At 32.7% G+C, this 17,054-nt stretch overlaps 1 protein-coding gene across 31 annotated transcripts in view; it reads left to right on the forward strand.

Moving 5' to 3' along the window:
• Positions 1–17,054, forward strand: part of LOC136025213 (twitchin-like) — a 397,750-nt gene that overhangs the window by 188,582 nt on the left and 192,114 nt on the right. For 26 of the 31 annotated variants that reach the window (XM_065701279.1, XM_065701032.1, XM_065701099.1 and 23 more), the window contains 3 exons: positions 4,391–4,627; positions 10,908–11,047; positions 16,206–16,331. In XM_065701279.1, the coding sequence (XP_065557351.1) occupies positions 4,391–4,627; positions 10,908–11,047; positions 16,206–16,331 (503 nt within the window). The remainder of the gene's footprint in view (positions 1–4,390; positions 4,628–10,907; positions 11,048–16,205; positions 16,332–17,054) is intronic. The other 5 variants (XM_065701141.1, XM_065701202.1, XM_065701219.1 and 2 more) reach the window with 1 other exon arrangement.

Raw genomic sequence — 17,054 nt, forward strand, 5'->3', positions numbered from 1 at the left:
AATACAAAAGCAACCCAAATCAAATATATTTTGAAGAACGTAAGGATGTTTCCCTACATATTAAGCCACTTATCATGAATTTACTAGGAAGAGCCTCCCTTGAGGGGTGCTAAGCTCAGTCAAATGGGTTAAGTTGAGGCGATTGTGCTGCTTCTAAATCTACCTTACTCTGGGAAAACTTTTAAGATTGGAAAGAAAAACAAAACGCGGTAAATAAATGCAGTTTATGCCCGCTTTTATTTGATGTTGATTCTATTTTTCTCAGTTCTAGAGGAATATTGATTTTAGTTCTATTGCTAAGTATTGGCTCCGTATGCCTGATTTTTTTAAAGCTCAAAGATTTTTTACTCGCTTTTTAAAGCGTCCTTCGGTTGAACCGACATTTTTCTTGGTTGTCTTGGTAGTCATGCGTGTCAATGAAAACAGAATCACACAGGACTACTGTGCCAGTATTGCATCCCGTCTGTTTCTTGCGATTGAGCTATGTTCAGTTTTCAACACAATTCTGATGACTGATATATATATATATATATATATATATATATATATATATATATATATATATATATATATATATATATATATATATATATATATATATATATATATATATATATATATATATATATATTTGTTTTGGACCGGTTATTTCTTCTGGGACGGGGGTCAGTGACGTGACTCTGGAAGCTCAGTCAGAGTCGAACCAGCCCCAAATTGATACCTGGACAAATCTGGGGAAGGTAAGCTGGAATGGTGTGTGAAAGCACAGGATGACTGCCCCCCCATTGCATTTCCTGGCTGAAGGCCGCAATACGGAGATCAGTGCCACCAGTTTGGACCTTGAGGGTCTATTGCTGTCATACTTACTTACTTGGAAAAGAACTTACTACTTCTGTGTTTTAAATCTGAAAAAGTAATTATATGGAAAATAGTTTTGTAAGAAATTAGTGCTAGTTTTAAATTCAAGCCGCTTCTCAAATTATCGTCATCTCTTTTGCAACTTTAACGCTTTAACGCAACTTTTTAAATATTGAACATTCATAAATTAAGAATTTCTTAACAAATTTTTCTATAGTTTGGCCATACATAAAACGACCTCTATTTTGGTACTTTATATGTGTCCTAATTTTGTATGTTAACCTCTATTGCTATTTAAAAAAAAGATTCCGCATATTTTTTTTAAAAGTGGCAACACCGTACTTAAAAGCAGCTTTATAAGCCTCCCAAAAGGATCTTCCTTTTAGTTCTTTATCCAGAGGCTGGTTTTGTGTGCTCTCTTTCCAACTATGTAAATTACTTTGGCTTTATTAGAAAGGTATGAAATCACAACACTTAAGAGCCTGCTACTACCATTGTGAGGGATTTAAAGTCTAATAACTAAAGGTATATTTGTTTCAATGCGTTGCATAAGGACTGTTATAATTTACTATAGTTTTTATACGAACTACGTTACCTCTTTTTTGCCACTTTAACTGAGTCCTGATTTTGTATGTTCACCTCTGTTGCTATCTAGAAATGTTGCAAGTTTTTCTTTAAACAACAGAAATCAATTGCAATGGCTCTAGATAAATAATTGTTTAAGCCTATTAACAGTCTGTCTCTTATTGTGTGTCTATATATATTATCGTCGAATCACATTAAACTTTTTTGGAACCGAATCACTCCAAAAACCTGAGGGTAATGGAACTGCCACTACTTGTAAATGCCACCCAGACTTTAGGGGAGTAACCCTTCTCCAGCTGAGTACCATTCAGTTGACAACTGATCAATACCCTCGGCAGAATTTTGCAAGTTAACCACACTTTAAAGTCATTCGGTCAGGGAGCTCTATTTTTCTGACAACTGCCCTATTCGACATCGTTTTACAATGTTTGATATCGTTAAGGGCATTCAATTTGAGAGCTGTATTTTTCTGAAAACTGCCCTATTCGACATCGTTTTACAATGTTTGATATCGTTAAGGGCATTCAATTTGAGAGCTGTATTTTTCTGGCAACTGCCCTATTCGACATCGTTTTACAATGTTTGATATCGTTAAGGGCATTCAATTTGAGAGCTGTATTTTTCTGAAAACTGCCCTATTCGACATCGTTTTACAATGTTTGATATCGTTAAGGGCATTCAATTTGAGAGCTGTATTTTTCTGAAAACTGCCCTATTCGACATCGTTTTACAATGTTTGATATCGTTAAGGGCATTCAATTTGAGAGCTGTATTTTTCTGAAAACTGCCCTATTCGACATCGTTTTACAATGTTTGATATCGTTAAGGGCATTCAATTTGAGAGCTGTATTTCTCTGAAAACTGCCCTATTCGATATATTATTTACTCTATTTGATACCGTTAAGCAGTTGGTGTTCGATTTGGGAGCTGTATTTGTCTGACAAATGCCCTATTCGATATCATTTTACCTTATTGTGATATTGCTTATTACCTTATTGCTAAAGGCATTCGGTTCGGGAGCTGCATTTTTCTGACAACTGAACTATTTGATATGGTTTTTGGAAGCGATATATGGATAATATTTGCATGGGCACCACAGAGCAGAGAGAATGGGTATCTGCCAATGAAAATTCTTTTGTCATGCTTGGAGAAATTTTTTATTTTTCAGGCATACGGAACTTTTCTAACTCAAAAAGAACTTTTTTTTTAACTCAACAAAGAAGTTTTAATTGTTTTAAAAAGTAGAGTTGTGACAAAGAGTCAAACTTTAGCGTAAAGAGCGGGGCGTTGAGGAGGGGACAGTCCTTTTCATATATGGGATAATTTCTGTTTGTTTAAGTTTCTGTGTTGCTCCTTACTTTCTGCTAAAACTTTTTTTATTTAATTTCTGAGCGTTTTTGAATTATGCAGGTTTTGAATTTGGCTCACCATACATGAATAATTAAAAAGAAATTTGTATATTAATTTCTTTTTTTTAAACTAATAATAACCTTATAATAACCTAAGTTTGATTTTTGTTTCAGTTGTTTGAGAATGACTCCTGAATCACAAAGGCTATTTAATTAGAATAATAGCCTCTTTTAAAAGTTAAAAAATTCCTTTAGCGTAAGAGCGAGCTACTGAGGAGAGGCAACCCATCTCATGTACGTAATATTTTCTGTTCGTTCTAGGTTTTAGTGTTGCTTCTTACATTCAGTTGAAAAAACTTGTTTTTTATTTAAGCTGATTGTTTTTTAAATAAGGCTGGGATATCCCGTGTCCCCTTCATAGAAATTGTCTTTCTCCATTAAAAATTCTTCCGCGGAAAGATCTTCCCACGTAACCCAATCCCTATGCCCTCCCCCCACCAGAAGCTATCCCCCCTGAAAGCGTATGTATACTTACCAATAACAAATACTAAATGTAAACTATGGGCAAAGCCCATAACTTGGAGCCCTTACCCCGGGGACTGTGGGGGATAAAGCCGTCCTCCAAGACATAGTTATTTGACATCTCGACTATTCTGAACAAAATGGATATCACAAAATTTTGATCCAGTCACTTTGGGAAAAAATGAGTGTGAGAGGGGGCCTAGATGCCCTCCAATTTTTTGATCAATTAAAAATGGAGCTAGAACTTTTAATTTTCGTTCGAATGAGCCCTCCCGAGAAATCTTAGGACAATTGGTTCGATACAATCACCCCTGGAAAAAAAAACAAATAAACACGTATCCGTGATTTTTCTTATGGCAAAAAAAAATACTAAAATCCACATGTGCCCAGATAAGAGCTTGAAACCTCTACAGTAGTGTTCTCTGATACGCTGAATCTAACGGTATGATTTTCATTAAGATTCCATGGCTTTTAAAGGGTCTTTCTTCTTTTTTTGAAAATAAGGCAAATTTTCTTAAGCACGTAACTTTTGATGGGTTGGACTAAATTTGATGAAAATTATATATTTTTAAAATCACATAAAAATCCAATACTTCGGTTTCCGAATCAAAATTCGGTTTCTTAGAGTTTCGGTTACTATTGAGCCGGGTCGCTCCTTACTTACAGTTCCTTACCACGAACTATTTGATTAGCTTAGTGAGTCTGCTTTTTCATACCCAACCCATGATGGTTGAAGTAAAAGTTAGGGTACGCTAAATTATGCTAATTTATGTTAGTTTAGGTTCGGTGAAATTTGGTTATAAATATCAGAAATGGATTAGAAACTAACCTAGTCCAACCTAACAAAACCTAGTCTAACCTAACCTGTCATCATCAAACCTTGCATAAAACTGTAAAAGTTGACTGGTAACGGTTACTATATCCAAGGAGAAAAAAAGGTATTACGGACATTGACGGTAGCATATATATTAAATGCTGCATTACAATCAGTAATCTATACTATATTGCTTGCATTACCTCTTTTTGTGTTTACCTAGTGCTAGGAACTTATGAAATAAAAAACATATTCTTTGCAGATGCCAACACTTACATTACAATTCAAGTGGAGGGTAATCCGGTTCCGACATTCCGATTTTTCAAAGGCATTACAGAGATAATGGATGGTGGCCGATATCGATTTGTGACAGACGGTGAGACGAACACAGTAACACTATGTATAAGGAAGACAAAACCAAATGATGAAGGGTCTTACAAAATTGTCGTAGCGAATGAACATGGAGAGGATTCAGCAGAGACCGTTCTCTTTGTTTCAGGTACGGATTTTAAAAACACTCCTGTATCATCTAACTGAGCATCCTTATTTACACATTCCTTTACATTGAACTTTTTTGTTCATTGAATTATTAATTCACTTATTTAAACATTGAATATTTTGACATACTATAAATATATATTCTGCATGTTAATGTATAAATACACTAACACGCACACACACACACATATATATATATATATATATATATATATATATATATATATATATATATATATATATATATATATATATATATATATATATATATATATATAATGAATAATAATATACATTATAGATATTCTTCTTCCTCTCGACAAAAACTGTTCATTTGTTTTAAGGTATGAAAGTCATCAATAAAAAATATTCTTAATTATCTAACTGAATTTCGTAAAATCTACATATTTTAATTATTCCCATATAAATTCTAAGAATTCTAATATACATTCTAACTATTATAAGAAGAAACAATTCTTTTTGTTTTGAGTATAATTTTTTCATTTGAGAAAATTTTAATTAACTACCTGAATATTCTAAAATGCAGATATATATTGTTAATATTTTAAACAAAGACTATTCTTTTCCTTCAAATATTTAAATCAACATTGAAAAAATCACTACTCACCTTAACTGAAAAATTTGATTTATTGATATTGTGGATGTTCTATAATAAAGCGTTTTCTCACTTCCAGATATAAGGAAGTGAAACTTTTCAAAAGTGCAACTTTTGACCCTCCGGGTGGGGCACGTGAACCTAAAGCCATCCCATTGATTCATCTCTGTTTATATCACTTATATCAGTTACCAAGTGTCCCTGCCTTTTAATTTTTTCAAAAACATCCAATCCATAATACACGAAAGGTAATTTATTGGAAAAAAAATATTCCTCGTAAATAAGTTGAATTGCAGAAAAAGACTGTAGAACCAGGATTGTCAACTTGTACAGTTCTCGAAATACACTCTTTTTCACCTCAGAGGGGACGTAGAAAAGCGGAAAATCACTCTTTTTTGGGTTTTAGTTTTCATTCACTTTGAACGTCAGTAGTTGGTAACTTCGTCAGATTAACCCAAGGAACAGGCTTAGCAATTTGCACCCTTTTCATTTGACACGCACTCTTTTAAACCTGAGACATGATGCGCAAGCCTTGACAACCGTGTGCGTGAAAATGTTTGGACTTCAGTGAAAATCACTCTTTGTTTGATTTGCACTCTTTTTGGACGTTAGTGGTTGACAACCCTGTTTAGAACTGAATAAAAATAACGGGAGAGCCTAACAAAGAACTGTAAACAATCGACAAGCCACTAAAAGTGGTCGTTGATTGGCCAGCGGGAATCACACAATACGTGTGCTACAAAATTGCCGTCAATCAATAAAGTGTCCGAAGTGATAAAAGCAGTATTTATAATGACTGGGCAATGTAATAAATTATTCTACCATTGTCATCGATAATTACCTGATTCTAGTGGTCATTATTTATAATGAACAGGCATGTAGAAACTAGGCTAAATAATTAAAATTTGTCTAACTAGTGTTGTGAAATTACCGTAAAATAAAAACTTGGTAAAATTGGTAAAATAAGGTAAAACTGGTAAAATAAGGTTAAAGTAAGGTACTCTATAAGAAATACAGGGTAGAATCGGTGCTTTAGAGTTGCCCTGTAGCTACAAAACCAGTTGAGAATTTCTTTTTAAGCATCACTTGCAGCTTTTAATGAAATGTTTTAATGAGTCCGATGTTCATGGACTTGGAAAAGGTAGTGCCCCGTCATCTAGAGTTTCATTAATTTAAATTAAACTGTCTAGTTTATCCCTTTGGTAATCTTGTGCCTAGGGTAATACCTCATCAATTGGACAGTACCTGGTTTCGTACATCCATTTTGTAAAAAATAATGATTAAAAAAATAAGTCAATTAAAATTACAATTATCTGGGTGTATAATCATACTAGTAATTTTTTTGTCCGTTTGAACCTAAGAAATGTTGCCCTAAAAGCCTTGCGTATTTAAATAGCCGTATTCAGCCACATTTCTCGTATCATATATTATGTTATTTTTCATTTATGTATAAAAGTACCGGATACAATTAAAAAAGTGGTTTGTAACACTTTGATTAACTAAGCACTGGATCTTAAAAGCGGAACATTCAGTCACTTTCAGAGTCATAAAGACTGTCTTCCATAGATTGGCTTGAAAATCCAGCTCGTTTCCTTCAGACTTAGATTCTGATTCAGGTGACCGTCCCTACTCCGAAGCCCTCCCTCACCCCTAAATGAAAGTCCTGGATACGGCCCTGAGGATTCTGTATTAATTTCTACCTCCATCGTCCCATCGTCTCTCCCTTAGATCTAATTCTGTAATTATCTGAAGATCCTTTCAGAACAACTACTGAAACACAAGGTCCGTTAAACACAAAGGTCCGTTGAAACACAAAGGTCCGTTAATAAGAATTTCTTTTAGGCACTGTAGTCAGTAACAACTCATTACATTTAGATATGCATTTACATTTATTTATTAAGAAAAGAAAACAAACACTGTTCGCCATTCGCCTGCCAAGAAAGGCAATAAGCTTGTAAGGGCAAGCGAGGTTATCACCCTCAGCAAATTTAAAACACATTCATATCACGCTACTCAATACAAAAGAAGCTCAACTGATGAAGGAAGAAAGGATAAAAAGAGAAAGAGGAAAAAGACAAGAAGAAAACAGAGAAAAAAAATAACAGAAAAAAAATTAACAGCAAGTAAATCAGGGAAATGCCTTGAATAGAATGACAACCTGGAACGGGACTTACATCAAAATTATTCACGAGATAAAAGAAACTTCTTTACCCGTGACTTGAAAGCCGGAAGACTAGGCACACTTTTCACACCCTCGGGAAAAATATGCCAAACATGGGGACCATAATGGCGAATCACAAAAGATGCCCGAGTAGTACTCCTAAACTCATGAGTTAAGTTATCAGCTTTTCTTGTATTATGATCATGATGGTCTCTATTAAAAGTAAAAAGATTTTCAAAAGCAGGGGTGGGCAGGCGATTCAAATATTTATACGAAAAAATCACAACTTGGTAATCACGAATTTGGGATACATCCATTAACTTATTCTTTTTAAAATGCTCATGAGCAGGAACATCATCAGAATCATAAAATTCCGATAATAGTTTTACAGCTCTATTCTGAAGTTTTTGTACCCTTTTGAAACATGTTACAAAATTACTTGCCCATATAGAGCATCCGTAGCTAATATAGGGACAAAATATAGAAAAATAAATCATTTTTAGAATCTTTTTTGGGACTAGATTTTTAATTCTTCGCATCACTCCAAGACCTCTGCTTAATTTGTCAGCTATAGCATTTGAATGGTTTTTCCACGACAGGTTTTCATCAATTAAAAACCCCAAATATTTTGTTGTTGCTACTCTTTTTATCACATTTCCTCGAACCATGATTTGATCATTGCCAACACTTGACGAAAGTCTAGAGAATATCATGAAAAAAGTCTTAGAAAAGTTTAGGGTTAACAAATTTTGTTGAGAAAAAGTTAGAAATTCAGAGACAGCATTATGAATTGTATTATACAAAACATCAAGCGAAGGCGCAGCTAGAAAGAGCAAAGTGTCGTCTGCAAATAGGATGACATTAGCCTCCGACAGGTAATGCTTCATTCGATCAATAAAAATGATGAAAAGGAGGGGTCCCAGGATTGACCCTTGTGGGACCCCGCACTCTATTTTCTTTTTTGAAGATAAAAATGATCCATTCTGTACTATCTGATACCGGTCGTGTAGATATGATGAAAACCACTCAAGGCTCGAACCCCTCACCCCAATCGAGGCAAGAAATTGAATAAGCCCTGGGTGGTCCACCGTATCGAACGCTTTTCTCATATCCAAAAACACAGCTGCAGGTATAAGACCAGCTTCAAATGAATCATTAATCCAATCAACCAATTTCAGAATTGCCATATCTGTAGACAGCCCTTTTCTGAACCCAAATTGGTTTTCCATTAGAATTTTATTCTTTTCAATATAATAACTTAACAGGGCATGTACAGCTTTCTCATACAACTTAGAGAAAAATGGAAGAATAGAATTGTAAACGAATTTCGTTTGCAATTCGTTGAAAAGTAGGCTAAAAATTAGAAAGAGCAGTGGAACTTTTGATTTACAATTGACTTAGCCACCTCCAAAGCTTATTTGACCACGCCTTCCACATGAGGTGTCTCTGGGAAAAAATTAAAATGAACAAGTATCAATATATTTAACCCTTATGGACCTTTACTATAGGTACGATTGATACGATCCCTGACTTAAACAGGAGAGTAGAAATTTCAATTTCCGTTCTAATGGAAATCCAGAAATATCCCAGGGGAAAATAGGGGAAATTTTCCGCGGGAGAGGGGGAATTTTCTGTGAGGATTATTTTCCGGGGGGGGGGGATAAATACCGGTTCCCGGGAAAAAACGGCATAAATACAAGATTTTTCTCAGACGTGAGATTTAAAACAAAAACGACGATATCGATTCTGCTTTGGCCCTCCACATTGTTGAGAATCCAGACCATGTGGTTCTTTATGATGAGGCAGCTTTAATATTTGAAGGGAATGACTTTCCACATTCTTTTAGGAAGACAATTAAAATTAAGCAAATCCATAAACAGAGACCTTACTTTGAATGGAGATACTGGGGATTTTGCTATAAACCCAATTAACAATAGCTTAAAAATAAGAGATTCAAATAACATTTTCTTTAGTTCAAATTAAAATCATCTGACCACACTTTTGATAAAAATTAGGCTAGTAGACAAGCTAAGTCAACCACTAAGTAGAAAATCCTTGCCCAATCTAATTGGTGAATAGTCTTTCATTTATTCTGGCTTGGTTTTTTGGTTTATTTGATTCAGTCTTGCTTTTGACGAGTTAGAGTTTATTAAAAAGATTATTTTACTCCTTTTTTTGAGCACTGAAAACGGCTGAGTGTAAGTCCCATACGAAATATTCGCCTCTATTCTTTTTGCTTCTTCGTTGTCTGCTGGCTAACGTTACCCTCATTTTTGTCGGATATTTTTTTTCTTGTTTGTCATACGTCAATCCCGGTTGTAGCCCTTTCTGTCTCTAACAGTTCACAGAACTAATAAAATTTTATTGCAGCTAATATCTCACCATTTCAAAATTATCATTACCTGTACTATAATACACTTTATCATTCTGACAACAAGAGACCCTCTTTCTGCCAGCCTCTTCGCGCTTTTGAGCTCTGAAAATTGTAAGGCGTCGCAAAATATGTCAGTAAAACATGTAAGATACTGGTGAAATACGTAAATTACGTAAAATAGGTAAATAACCAATTTTACGGGTGTCCGTAAAATTACGGTAAAATATCCGGTCAATGTTCCTATTGCCTGAACAATTGTTTAGGGTAATGAAACTATTGCTAATAGATGCATTTTGAGTTTTGGAACATCTTTTCTCTCTTGCAAAACTACCACAAACTCACCGTTATGGAGTTATTCCGGCCCATATATCCTGTATTTACACATATAGAATTGCAATCATTTCCGTTTTCGTTGATCGGATATTTGAAATCGCGAATCTGTAATAGTTTAGAAACAAATTTGGGCTATATATTTGCACATCAGGGGGGTGGGGGTAAAGCATAGCATATATTAAATACGAAAACTAACCATTGCTGTATTTAATACATGCTATACTTTACCCCCCCCCCCCTAATGTGCAAATATATAATAAGTCCATAACGGTGAGTTTGCGGTAGATTTGCAAGAGAGAAAAGATGTTCCAAAAGTCAAAATGCATCTATCAACAATAGTTCCATGACCCTAAACAATTGTTCGGGTAATAAGAACATTGACCAAATATCCAATTTTACCATGACAAATTTTCCCGTTACAACACTAGGGCTAACAGATAATAAAAAAATATAGGTTCAAATATTCGGTGATGTACAATCTCCATACCCCCAATAACCGAAAATATACAGTCATATGAATTAAAAATTGGTTTTTGCTTGAAAGTATCAATGGCTGCTCTACAGCGCAATACTATCATGCCATCTATTTTATTTATTGGTTTAAGGAGTATTAGTAAGCTGCTGTCCCAATTTTAGATTCGTTTGGGTACTGAAATTAGTAAGATTTAACATCCACTTTACTTAAAAAAAGCAGAAATCTGGATACTGTAGTTTGATTTGGAAGGTAATAGGGCAGCATATTTTTTTATTTCATTGAGACAAGTTACAGTAAACAATTGCTTTTCTTTATTTTTCAGATGCTAGTGGAATGGATTTCCGCTCTATGCTGAAAAAACGTAAGTATGCCAAATGGAAGCAGGAACAGGATGACCCTGATTGGGGTAAGCTCAAAGAAGTTGAACAAGAAAAGAAGCCGCAACTGAAAAAAGTTGAAAGGGTAATGTTTCTTTGTTTCTATTATATTAAAATTCAATGCGAAATCGGGGTGACCCACTTGTTAGACAAAAAATAGTTTTTTCTAACAATTGAAAAAAGTTGCAATTGCAAAAAGCAATAGAAAAATTTGAAAGGATAAAGTTTTTTTTCTATTATTTTAGAATTCAATGCAAAATTGAGGTGATCCGCTTGTTAGAAAAAAATTGTTTTACAATCCAACATTGTTCTAAAAAGGAGCATTCAGTTTAATGGATATGCCCATTCTTGATACATAAAGCACATAGCTCATGAATAGAGCTGATCCCTTTGTTTATAATTTGATGCGAATAACAATATATTAACAATAAAAAACATTTAATTTATTATATTAATAATTTAAAATGTGTATTTAATATTATAAATGTATTTAAGAAAAATTTTATATATTTAAATATATGTATTCAATATTATTTATGTGTATTTGGTTGTAATTAATATTATATATATATATATATATATGTATTATATATTATTATTATATATAATCAAAAATGTATTATATATGTATTCAAGAAAAATATTACATGTTCAAAATATATTTAATAATACTATATAATCTAATGTTTTAACATTATATTAACAATAATAATAAATTAGTGTAAATAGCTGATGTTTGAACGAGAAAAGAAATGATGATATAATTACAACCCTTAAATATAATTTAATCAATCAAATATACTTTAATCAATCTACTTTAATTGGCCAAATACTACATTTGCCATTGGTTTCAAGTTCAAACGCGCTGGAGATCTTTCTAGTGTTATATCTGAATTTACTATTAACAATAACTTACCATTAGACTACCTGAAATGAAACGACCCTCAACAGTTGTAAATGGACTGAAAACTATAAAGCGTAAATAGTCGTAATTGGCTGAATGGAAATAGGCTGAAAACTGTGCCTAAAAGTAAAATTTATAATCCCTGGGCTTTCAGCACTTTGTTTAAAATAGTAAAAAAAAAGCTGGAGTTGTCTTAATTTTGACTGCTTATGTATCATTCTAATAAGTGAAATATATAGTTGAATTGCGTTAAGTGCTTCCGGATTTCCAATGGCTGTCGGTTACCAGTGATTTGAATATTTTTAAAATAATAGCTTCAGGCTAAAAAATCGAACTCGATTGAAAACTACCGAAACATTTTCAAGAAAGGAATAATGGTTTAGTTCTTGGTAAATTATAGGTATTGAAAATAGAGGGAATAATTACACAAGGATATTCTTACTGGATTTTCTAAGGCCAGAACTAATGAAATAGATTTTCTTTCTTTTTTTATATTGCCTAAGAAAAATGGTTCTTTCTTAGAAAGTTAAATTCATATGTTAAATACCATCATTTTAAAATAGAAAGCGTTGAATCTGTCGTTTTATCAATAACAAAAAATTATAATTTTTTATGATCCTAAATTTTTTAAAAAAAGTTAGGCTCCCCAAAACATCCGAAAACGGTTAATTTTTGTTAACGTTTATATTTGGGAAGGTCTCCGAGAATTCAATTTTCTTTTGGGGATGTCTGAGAAAAAAAAACCAGAAGAACATGAAGATAGAAAAAGTACTGATTTTATTGAAAGCGAATTTTTCTTAACAGCTCAAACTTTTAAGTTTCATAAAGGCGAAAAAATTTTCTTAAAAGTTTTAAAAGTTTTTTTCTTAAAATCTCAAAACTTAAGCTTTTCCTTATAATTCAACTCTCAGGACTAACTCTCAGGACACGAAAGCAAGCTAAACAAGTGTTGATAAACTCTTTTTTAAAACGTATCTGGATCCAACTGCAGTGAAATGTCTCTAGAAATAATCGGTACTGCAGTGAAAGGTAGGGCTAGACAAAGGGGTTGAAAATCATGTTGAATCACGAAGATTTTAATTTATATAGTTTTTCAAATGTGTAATCGCCGCCAAAAAACGTGTAAAGATTTAGAAATCGTTCTGCTACTTTTATTTATATAATCTTCAATGTTTTAGTTAGTAAAGGTATTTATTAGTTGTTCAAATTTAATTTAATTAATCTTGTCTTTATTACACTGTTCAACCCCTTGTTTGAATCAGGCTTCATGGTATCAAAAGCTATTTCAGCTCTATTTACCAGTGTTTGATAATATATTTATGCTTTGATTTGAATATGTGTTATATCTTTTATAATTTTTTGCCATATGGGAATTCTAGTTCAATATATAGTTTTAATTTTTTTTGAAATTTATTGAAATAATAATAACGCCGGTATGAAAATTCAGCAGTTGTTTTATATATTAAAATAATTACCAATGCATTTAGGTCAAGTAAATTATATTATTTGTAAATTTTTAAAGATAATTTATTGAAAAATTTATCTGCTAGATCTATTAATCTATAAAATCATTTTCCCTTTCACTATTATCAATTTTTTGTTTCTTTTGTTTAATTGATATTAGCATACTTCTCCATATGACTTATAACCCTGTTTAATCAAAGTGACATATTACCATGAACATATACAAAATACCGACGTATTTGTAACATTAACTTTCTAATTTTTTAACTTATAAAACAGTTTATTTTTAATTTTCATTTTTCTAACGACACTCTAGCAATCATTTTCTAACAATTGTGTTCGATATACACTGATGTATTGTTTAATTCATCAGTGTCACTGAATTGCGCTTCAATGGATAGTTTAACACTCAATCGTTCTTTAATATTCCTAATATATATTAAGACGCCCTTGAATCCAATTTAACTTTCTAATAGGTGAATTGTTTCTGTATTAGCAAACATAAGGAACGTGGTAAAGTAGCTTCTAGTTCTTTTTGTTCTCTTAGTTACTTTTGTGGTTTCTCATCTCTCTGTTCTGTCTTTTGTACTGCTTTTCAAACCTAATCTTCGTGGTAAGGTTATTTAACCTCAGTTAGTTTCTCAAACTTTCACATATTTTAGCTGCATCAAAATATTCGCAACGGTCAAACTAAGGCTGCTAATGTAGGCTCAAACTAAGGCTGCTAAACTAAGGCTGCTATAATCAAAATATTCGCAACGATCAAACTAAGGCTGCTAATGTAGGCTCAAACTAAGGCTGCTAAACTAAGGCTGCTATAATCAAAATATTCACAACGATCAAACTAAGGCCGCTAATCTCCTAAGGCTGCTAATGAATATTTTCATTTGAACCTATTCATTTCAAATGGGTAAAAAGTTTATTGACTAGATAAAGCTCCAGAATGTTGGCTCATCAATGCGATAGAAACTTAAGGACTTGGATTATAATGCCTACTTCAGCTAATTTTTATCCTTATATAAAATGTTCTTAAGGGTATATGGTACTTTAAAAATAATTTTGTGAGCTTCATCGTCGGCTGACCGTCTCAAAGACAAAACACCCTTTAGCATATTCTCCCAGGGGACTACCCATTACTGAGAACTGTCAAGAATTTGTTGTTTGGGTGCAAGATTTCACTGAGAACACAGTGAGATGTTGGCTTGTCAATCAATGCGGATGCCACCACAGGGAACTCCCAAAGCTGCGAAACTGCTCATTTGATGATTGCTTTGAGCTGATTTATAGCGTTTTAGTAGCAGGAATGTAAGAAAATTTTTATGGAGTGCCCTTTCGTAAACTTTGAAAAGAAAATAATGCTCAATACAGCCGAAAAAATAATAAGACTTTCTAATGATTTAAGTTTCATAAGACAAAATATATCTATTTCCAGCACAAAATGAGAGGAGTTAAAATGGCTTTTCTCAGATTTCTGGGGAAATCTGTGTCGGCTTTTTGTCATTTTCTGTCAGTTTTTTGGTCATTTTGTGTTATTTATGTCATTTTGTATCAGTTTTCTGTCATTCACTCAGATGTCTTATCCAAGCTCTACAAGCTACGGCAAGACCATCCAATCCATTCCAAAAAGTTTTGCCACTGACACTGAATAAGTTTATAATTTGCAAGATTGGGTAATTCTGTATGATACCGTATCACCTTAAAAATATATCCTGTTTGAGTATTTCGAAAATAACACCGTAGTTAGATTAGAAAAAACACTAAAGAGGTCAGAATGAGGAAACTTGAGGGAATCACTTGCCCTTAGAGTCCTTAAGTTTATATCATGGAGGTACAGCGTTCTTATATAGCAGTAGCAACAGATATATGTGTGCATGATTTTCCTTAGAATTATTATTAGGAAATGGCATTTGAATTAAATTGTTCATTTTCCTGCTAAATTTACCGATTTAAGAATAGTATGGGAAGGGAAGGTCTTTCTGGGAAGACCAAAGTTTAACCTCTTTTCCATTTATTTTAATATTCTGAAGAAATCGGGTATACATAGCTCTGTCTTTTAATCTAGTTATTTGTATATGTGTATTCTTCTTCTTTTATTTCGTCCTCTTCCTTCATTCTTCTTTCTTTATTCGTCGTCCTTCATTTGTCTTTCTGTTTTCTTCTTTCTTCGCTGTCTTTCTTTTAATAGCAATAAATACACAGGCGTAATGTGAAGTGTGAAAGACACAATTGATTTATAAAATATTACAAAAAAATTAAAGAGTCTGCTTATCGACTTTGCAACAAATTAATTATTTAAGATTCTCACGCACTCCAATATAAATCTTTAAACGCTCAGTAATTCCACTCAATTGACCAGACTGTGTATTTATTTCATTTACTTCTGGGGAGACGTAGCGTTTAAAAATTTCCTTCCCTTGTTCAATTTATTTAATTTACTTACATAGATTTAAAAATGGGATTGGAGTTAACGCTTAAAAAGAAAAGAAAAAGAGAATGGTACAATTACAAATTGCAACGGTGATAAAGGGAGGGGAAGACTGTGTACAGGTAGTTTTTTTAGCTCCCCTCCTTCCTAAAAATAAGTTGAAGAAGTTGAGATAAGAGAAGAAATAAATAGAGTAGAGGAAACAAGAGAAGGAATAAATAGAATAGAAGAATTAATAAATTAATTCAAGAAATAAGAAATAAAGTATATAAGAAATAAGAAGAAATTAAAAAAGTCCTAACCAGTACGTACGTGCCTTTGACTTAATATATATGCTCCCCGTGGAATGTTTACTCTCTATGTCTCCTTGTTTTAAGTATATTCCTCTTCTTTTCTCTGTCTCTTATTGTCTTGCTTTAACAGTATTCTTTTCTGTGTTGTTACCTTAAGGACATGTACAGCTTTAAGCCGCCAAGCCCCCCTGCAGAGCCTCTTACCCCCTCAATGGGGCGACGTTTCTCCTTAGCCCAGTTAATTCCAGACTGGCCATGTCTGAAACCACTTACCAGGCCACAGGTTGGAATTAAAATAAATTCATCACATATTTTTTTTCTTTTTTTTCGTTATTATGTGATTGCAAAATTCTTCTTTTTTCATGCACAGTGGCTTTTTATTGCACAAATCACTTTTTTGTTTCATTTTATTCTTAGTTTGCATTCCTATTTAAATATTTTATGAACACTTTTTCGTATTTATTACTGTGTGCTTTTTCATTTTTTTTTTCTTTTTATGGAGAGCTTATTATTCAAACTGCATACATTTATTTGTTGATTTTTTTCTTTATTCTAAGCAAAATTTGACTTTAATCACCAAGCTTGCGAAAGGTTAAAATTTAATTGTTGGAAATTGATTTGACAAAGCTTTGAAAATCATCATGAGCCTCAATTTTAATGCTGTTTAGAACTTTCATAAAGCTACAACCAGCACTAAATTTCAAATTTGCGATTATAATATGTATTTGATTGCTATAGAAGGAATTTTCATCAGCAAGTTGTTTAAAGATTTTCGTTGTTTTAAAGTGAAATCAATAACTTTAATAAGTTTATTTTCCTTGTATGTGCCTCTAATTAAAAAAAAAAAATTAGCCCTTAATGTTAATTTGTCCTTAAAATTCTCTTCTAATATTACGCTAGCTAATCTGGTGAGATAAAAATTCTTGAAGAATAAAATTGAATTAGGAAAATGACATGTTTTCAGCCAGTTAAAAAAAAAAAAAAAAAAAAAAAAAAAAAAAAAATC

The sequence above is a fragment of the Artemia franciscana genome, chromosome 1, assembly GCF_032884065.1.
Source record: "Artemia franciscana chromosome 1, ASM3288406v1, whole genome shotgun sequence".
NCBI classification, from domain to species: domain Eukaryota; kingdom Metazoa; phylum Arthropoda; class Branchiopoda; order Anostraca; family Artemiidae; genus Artemia; species Artemia franciscana.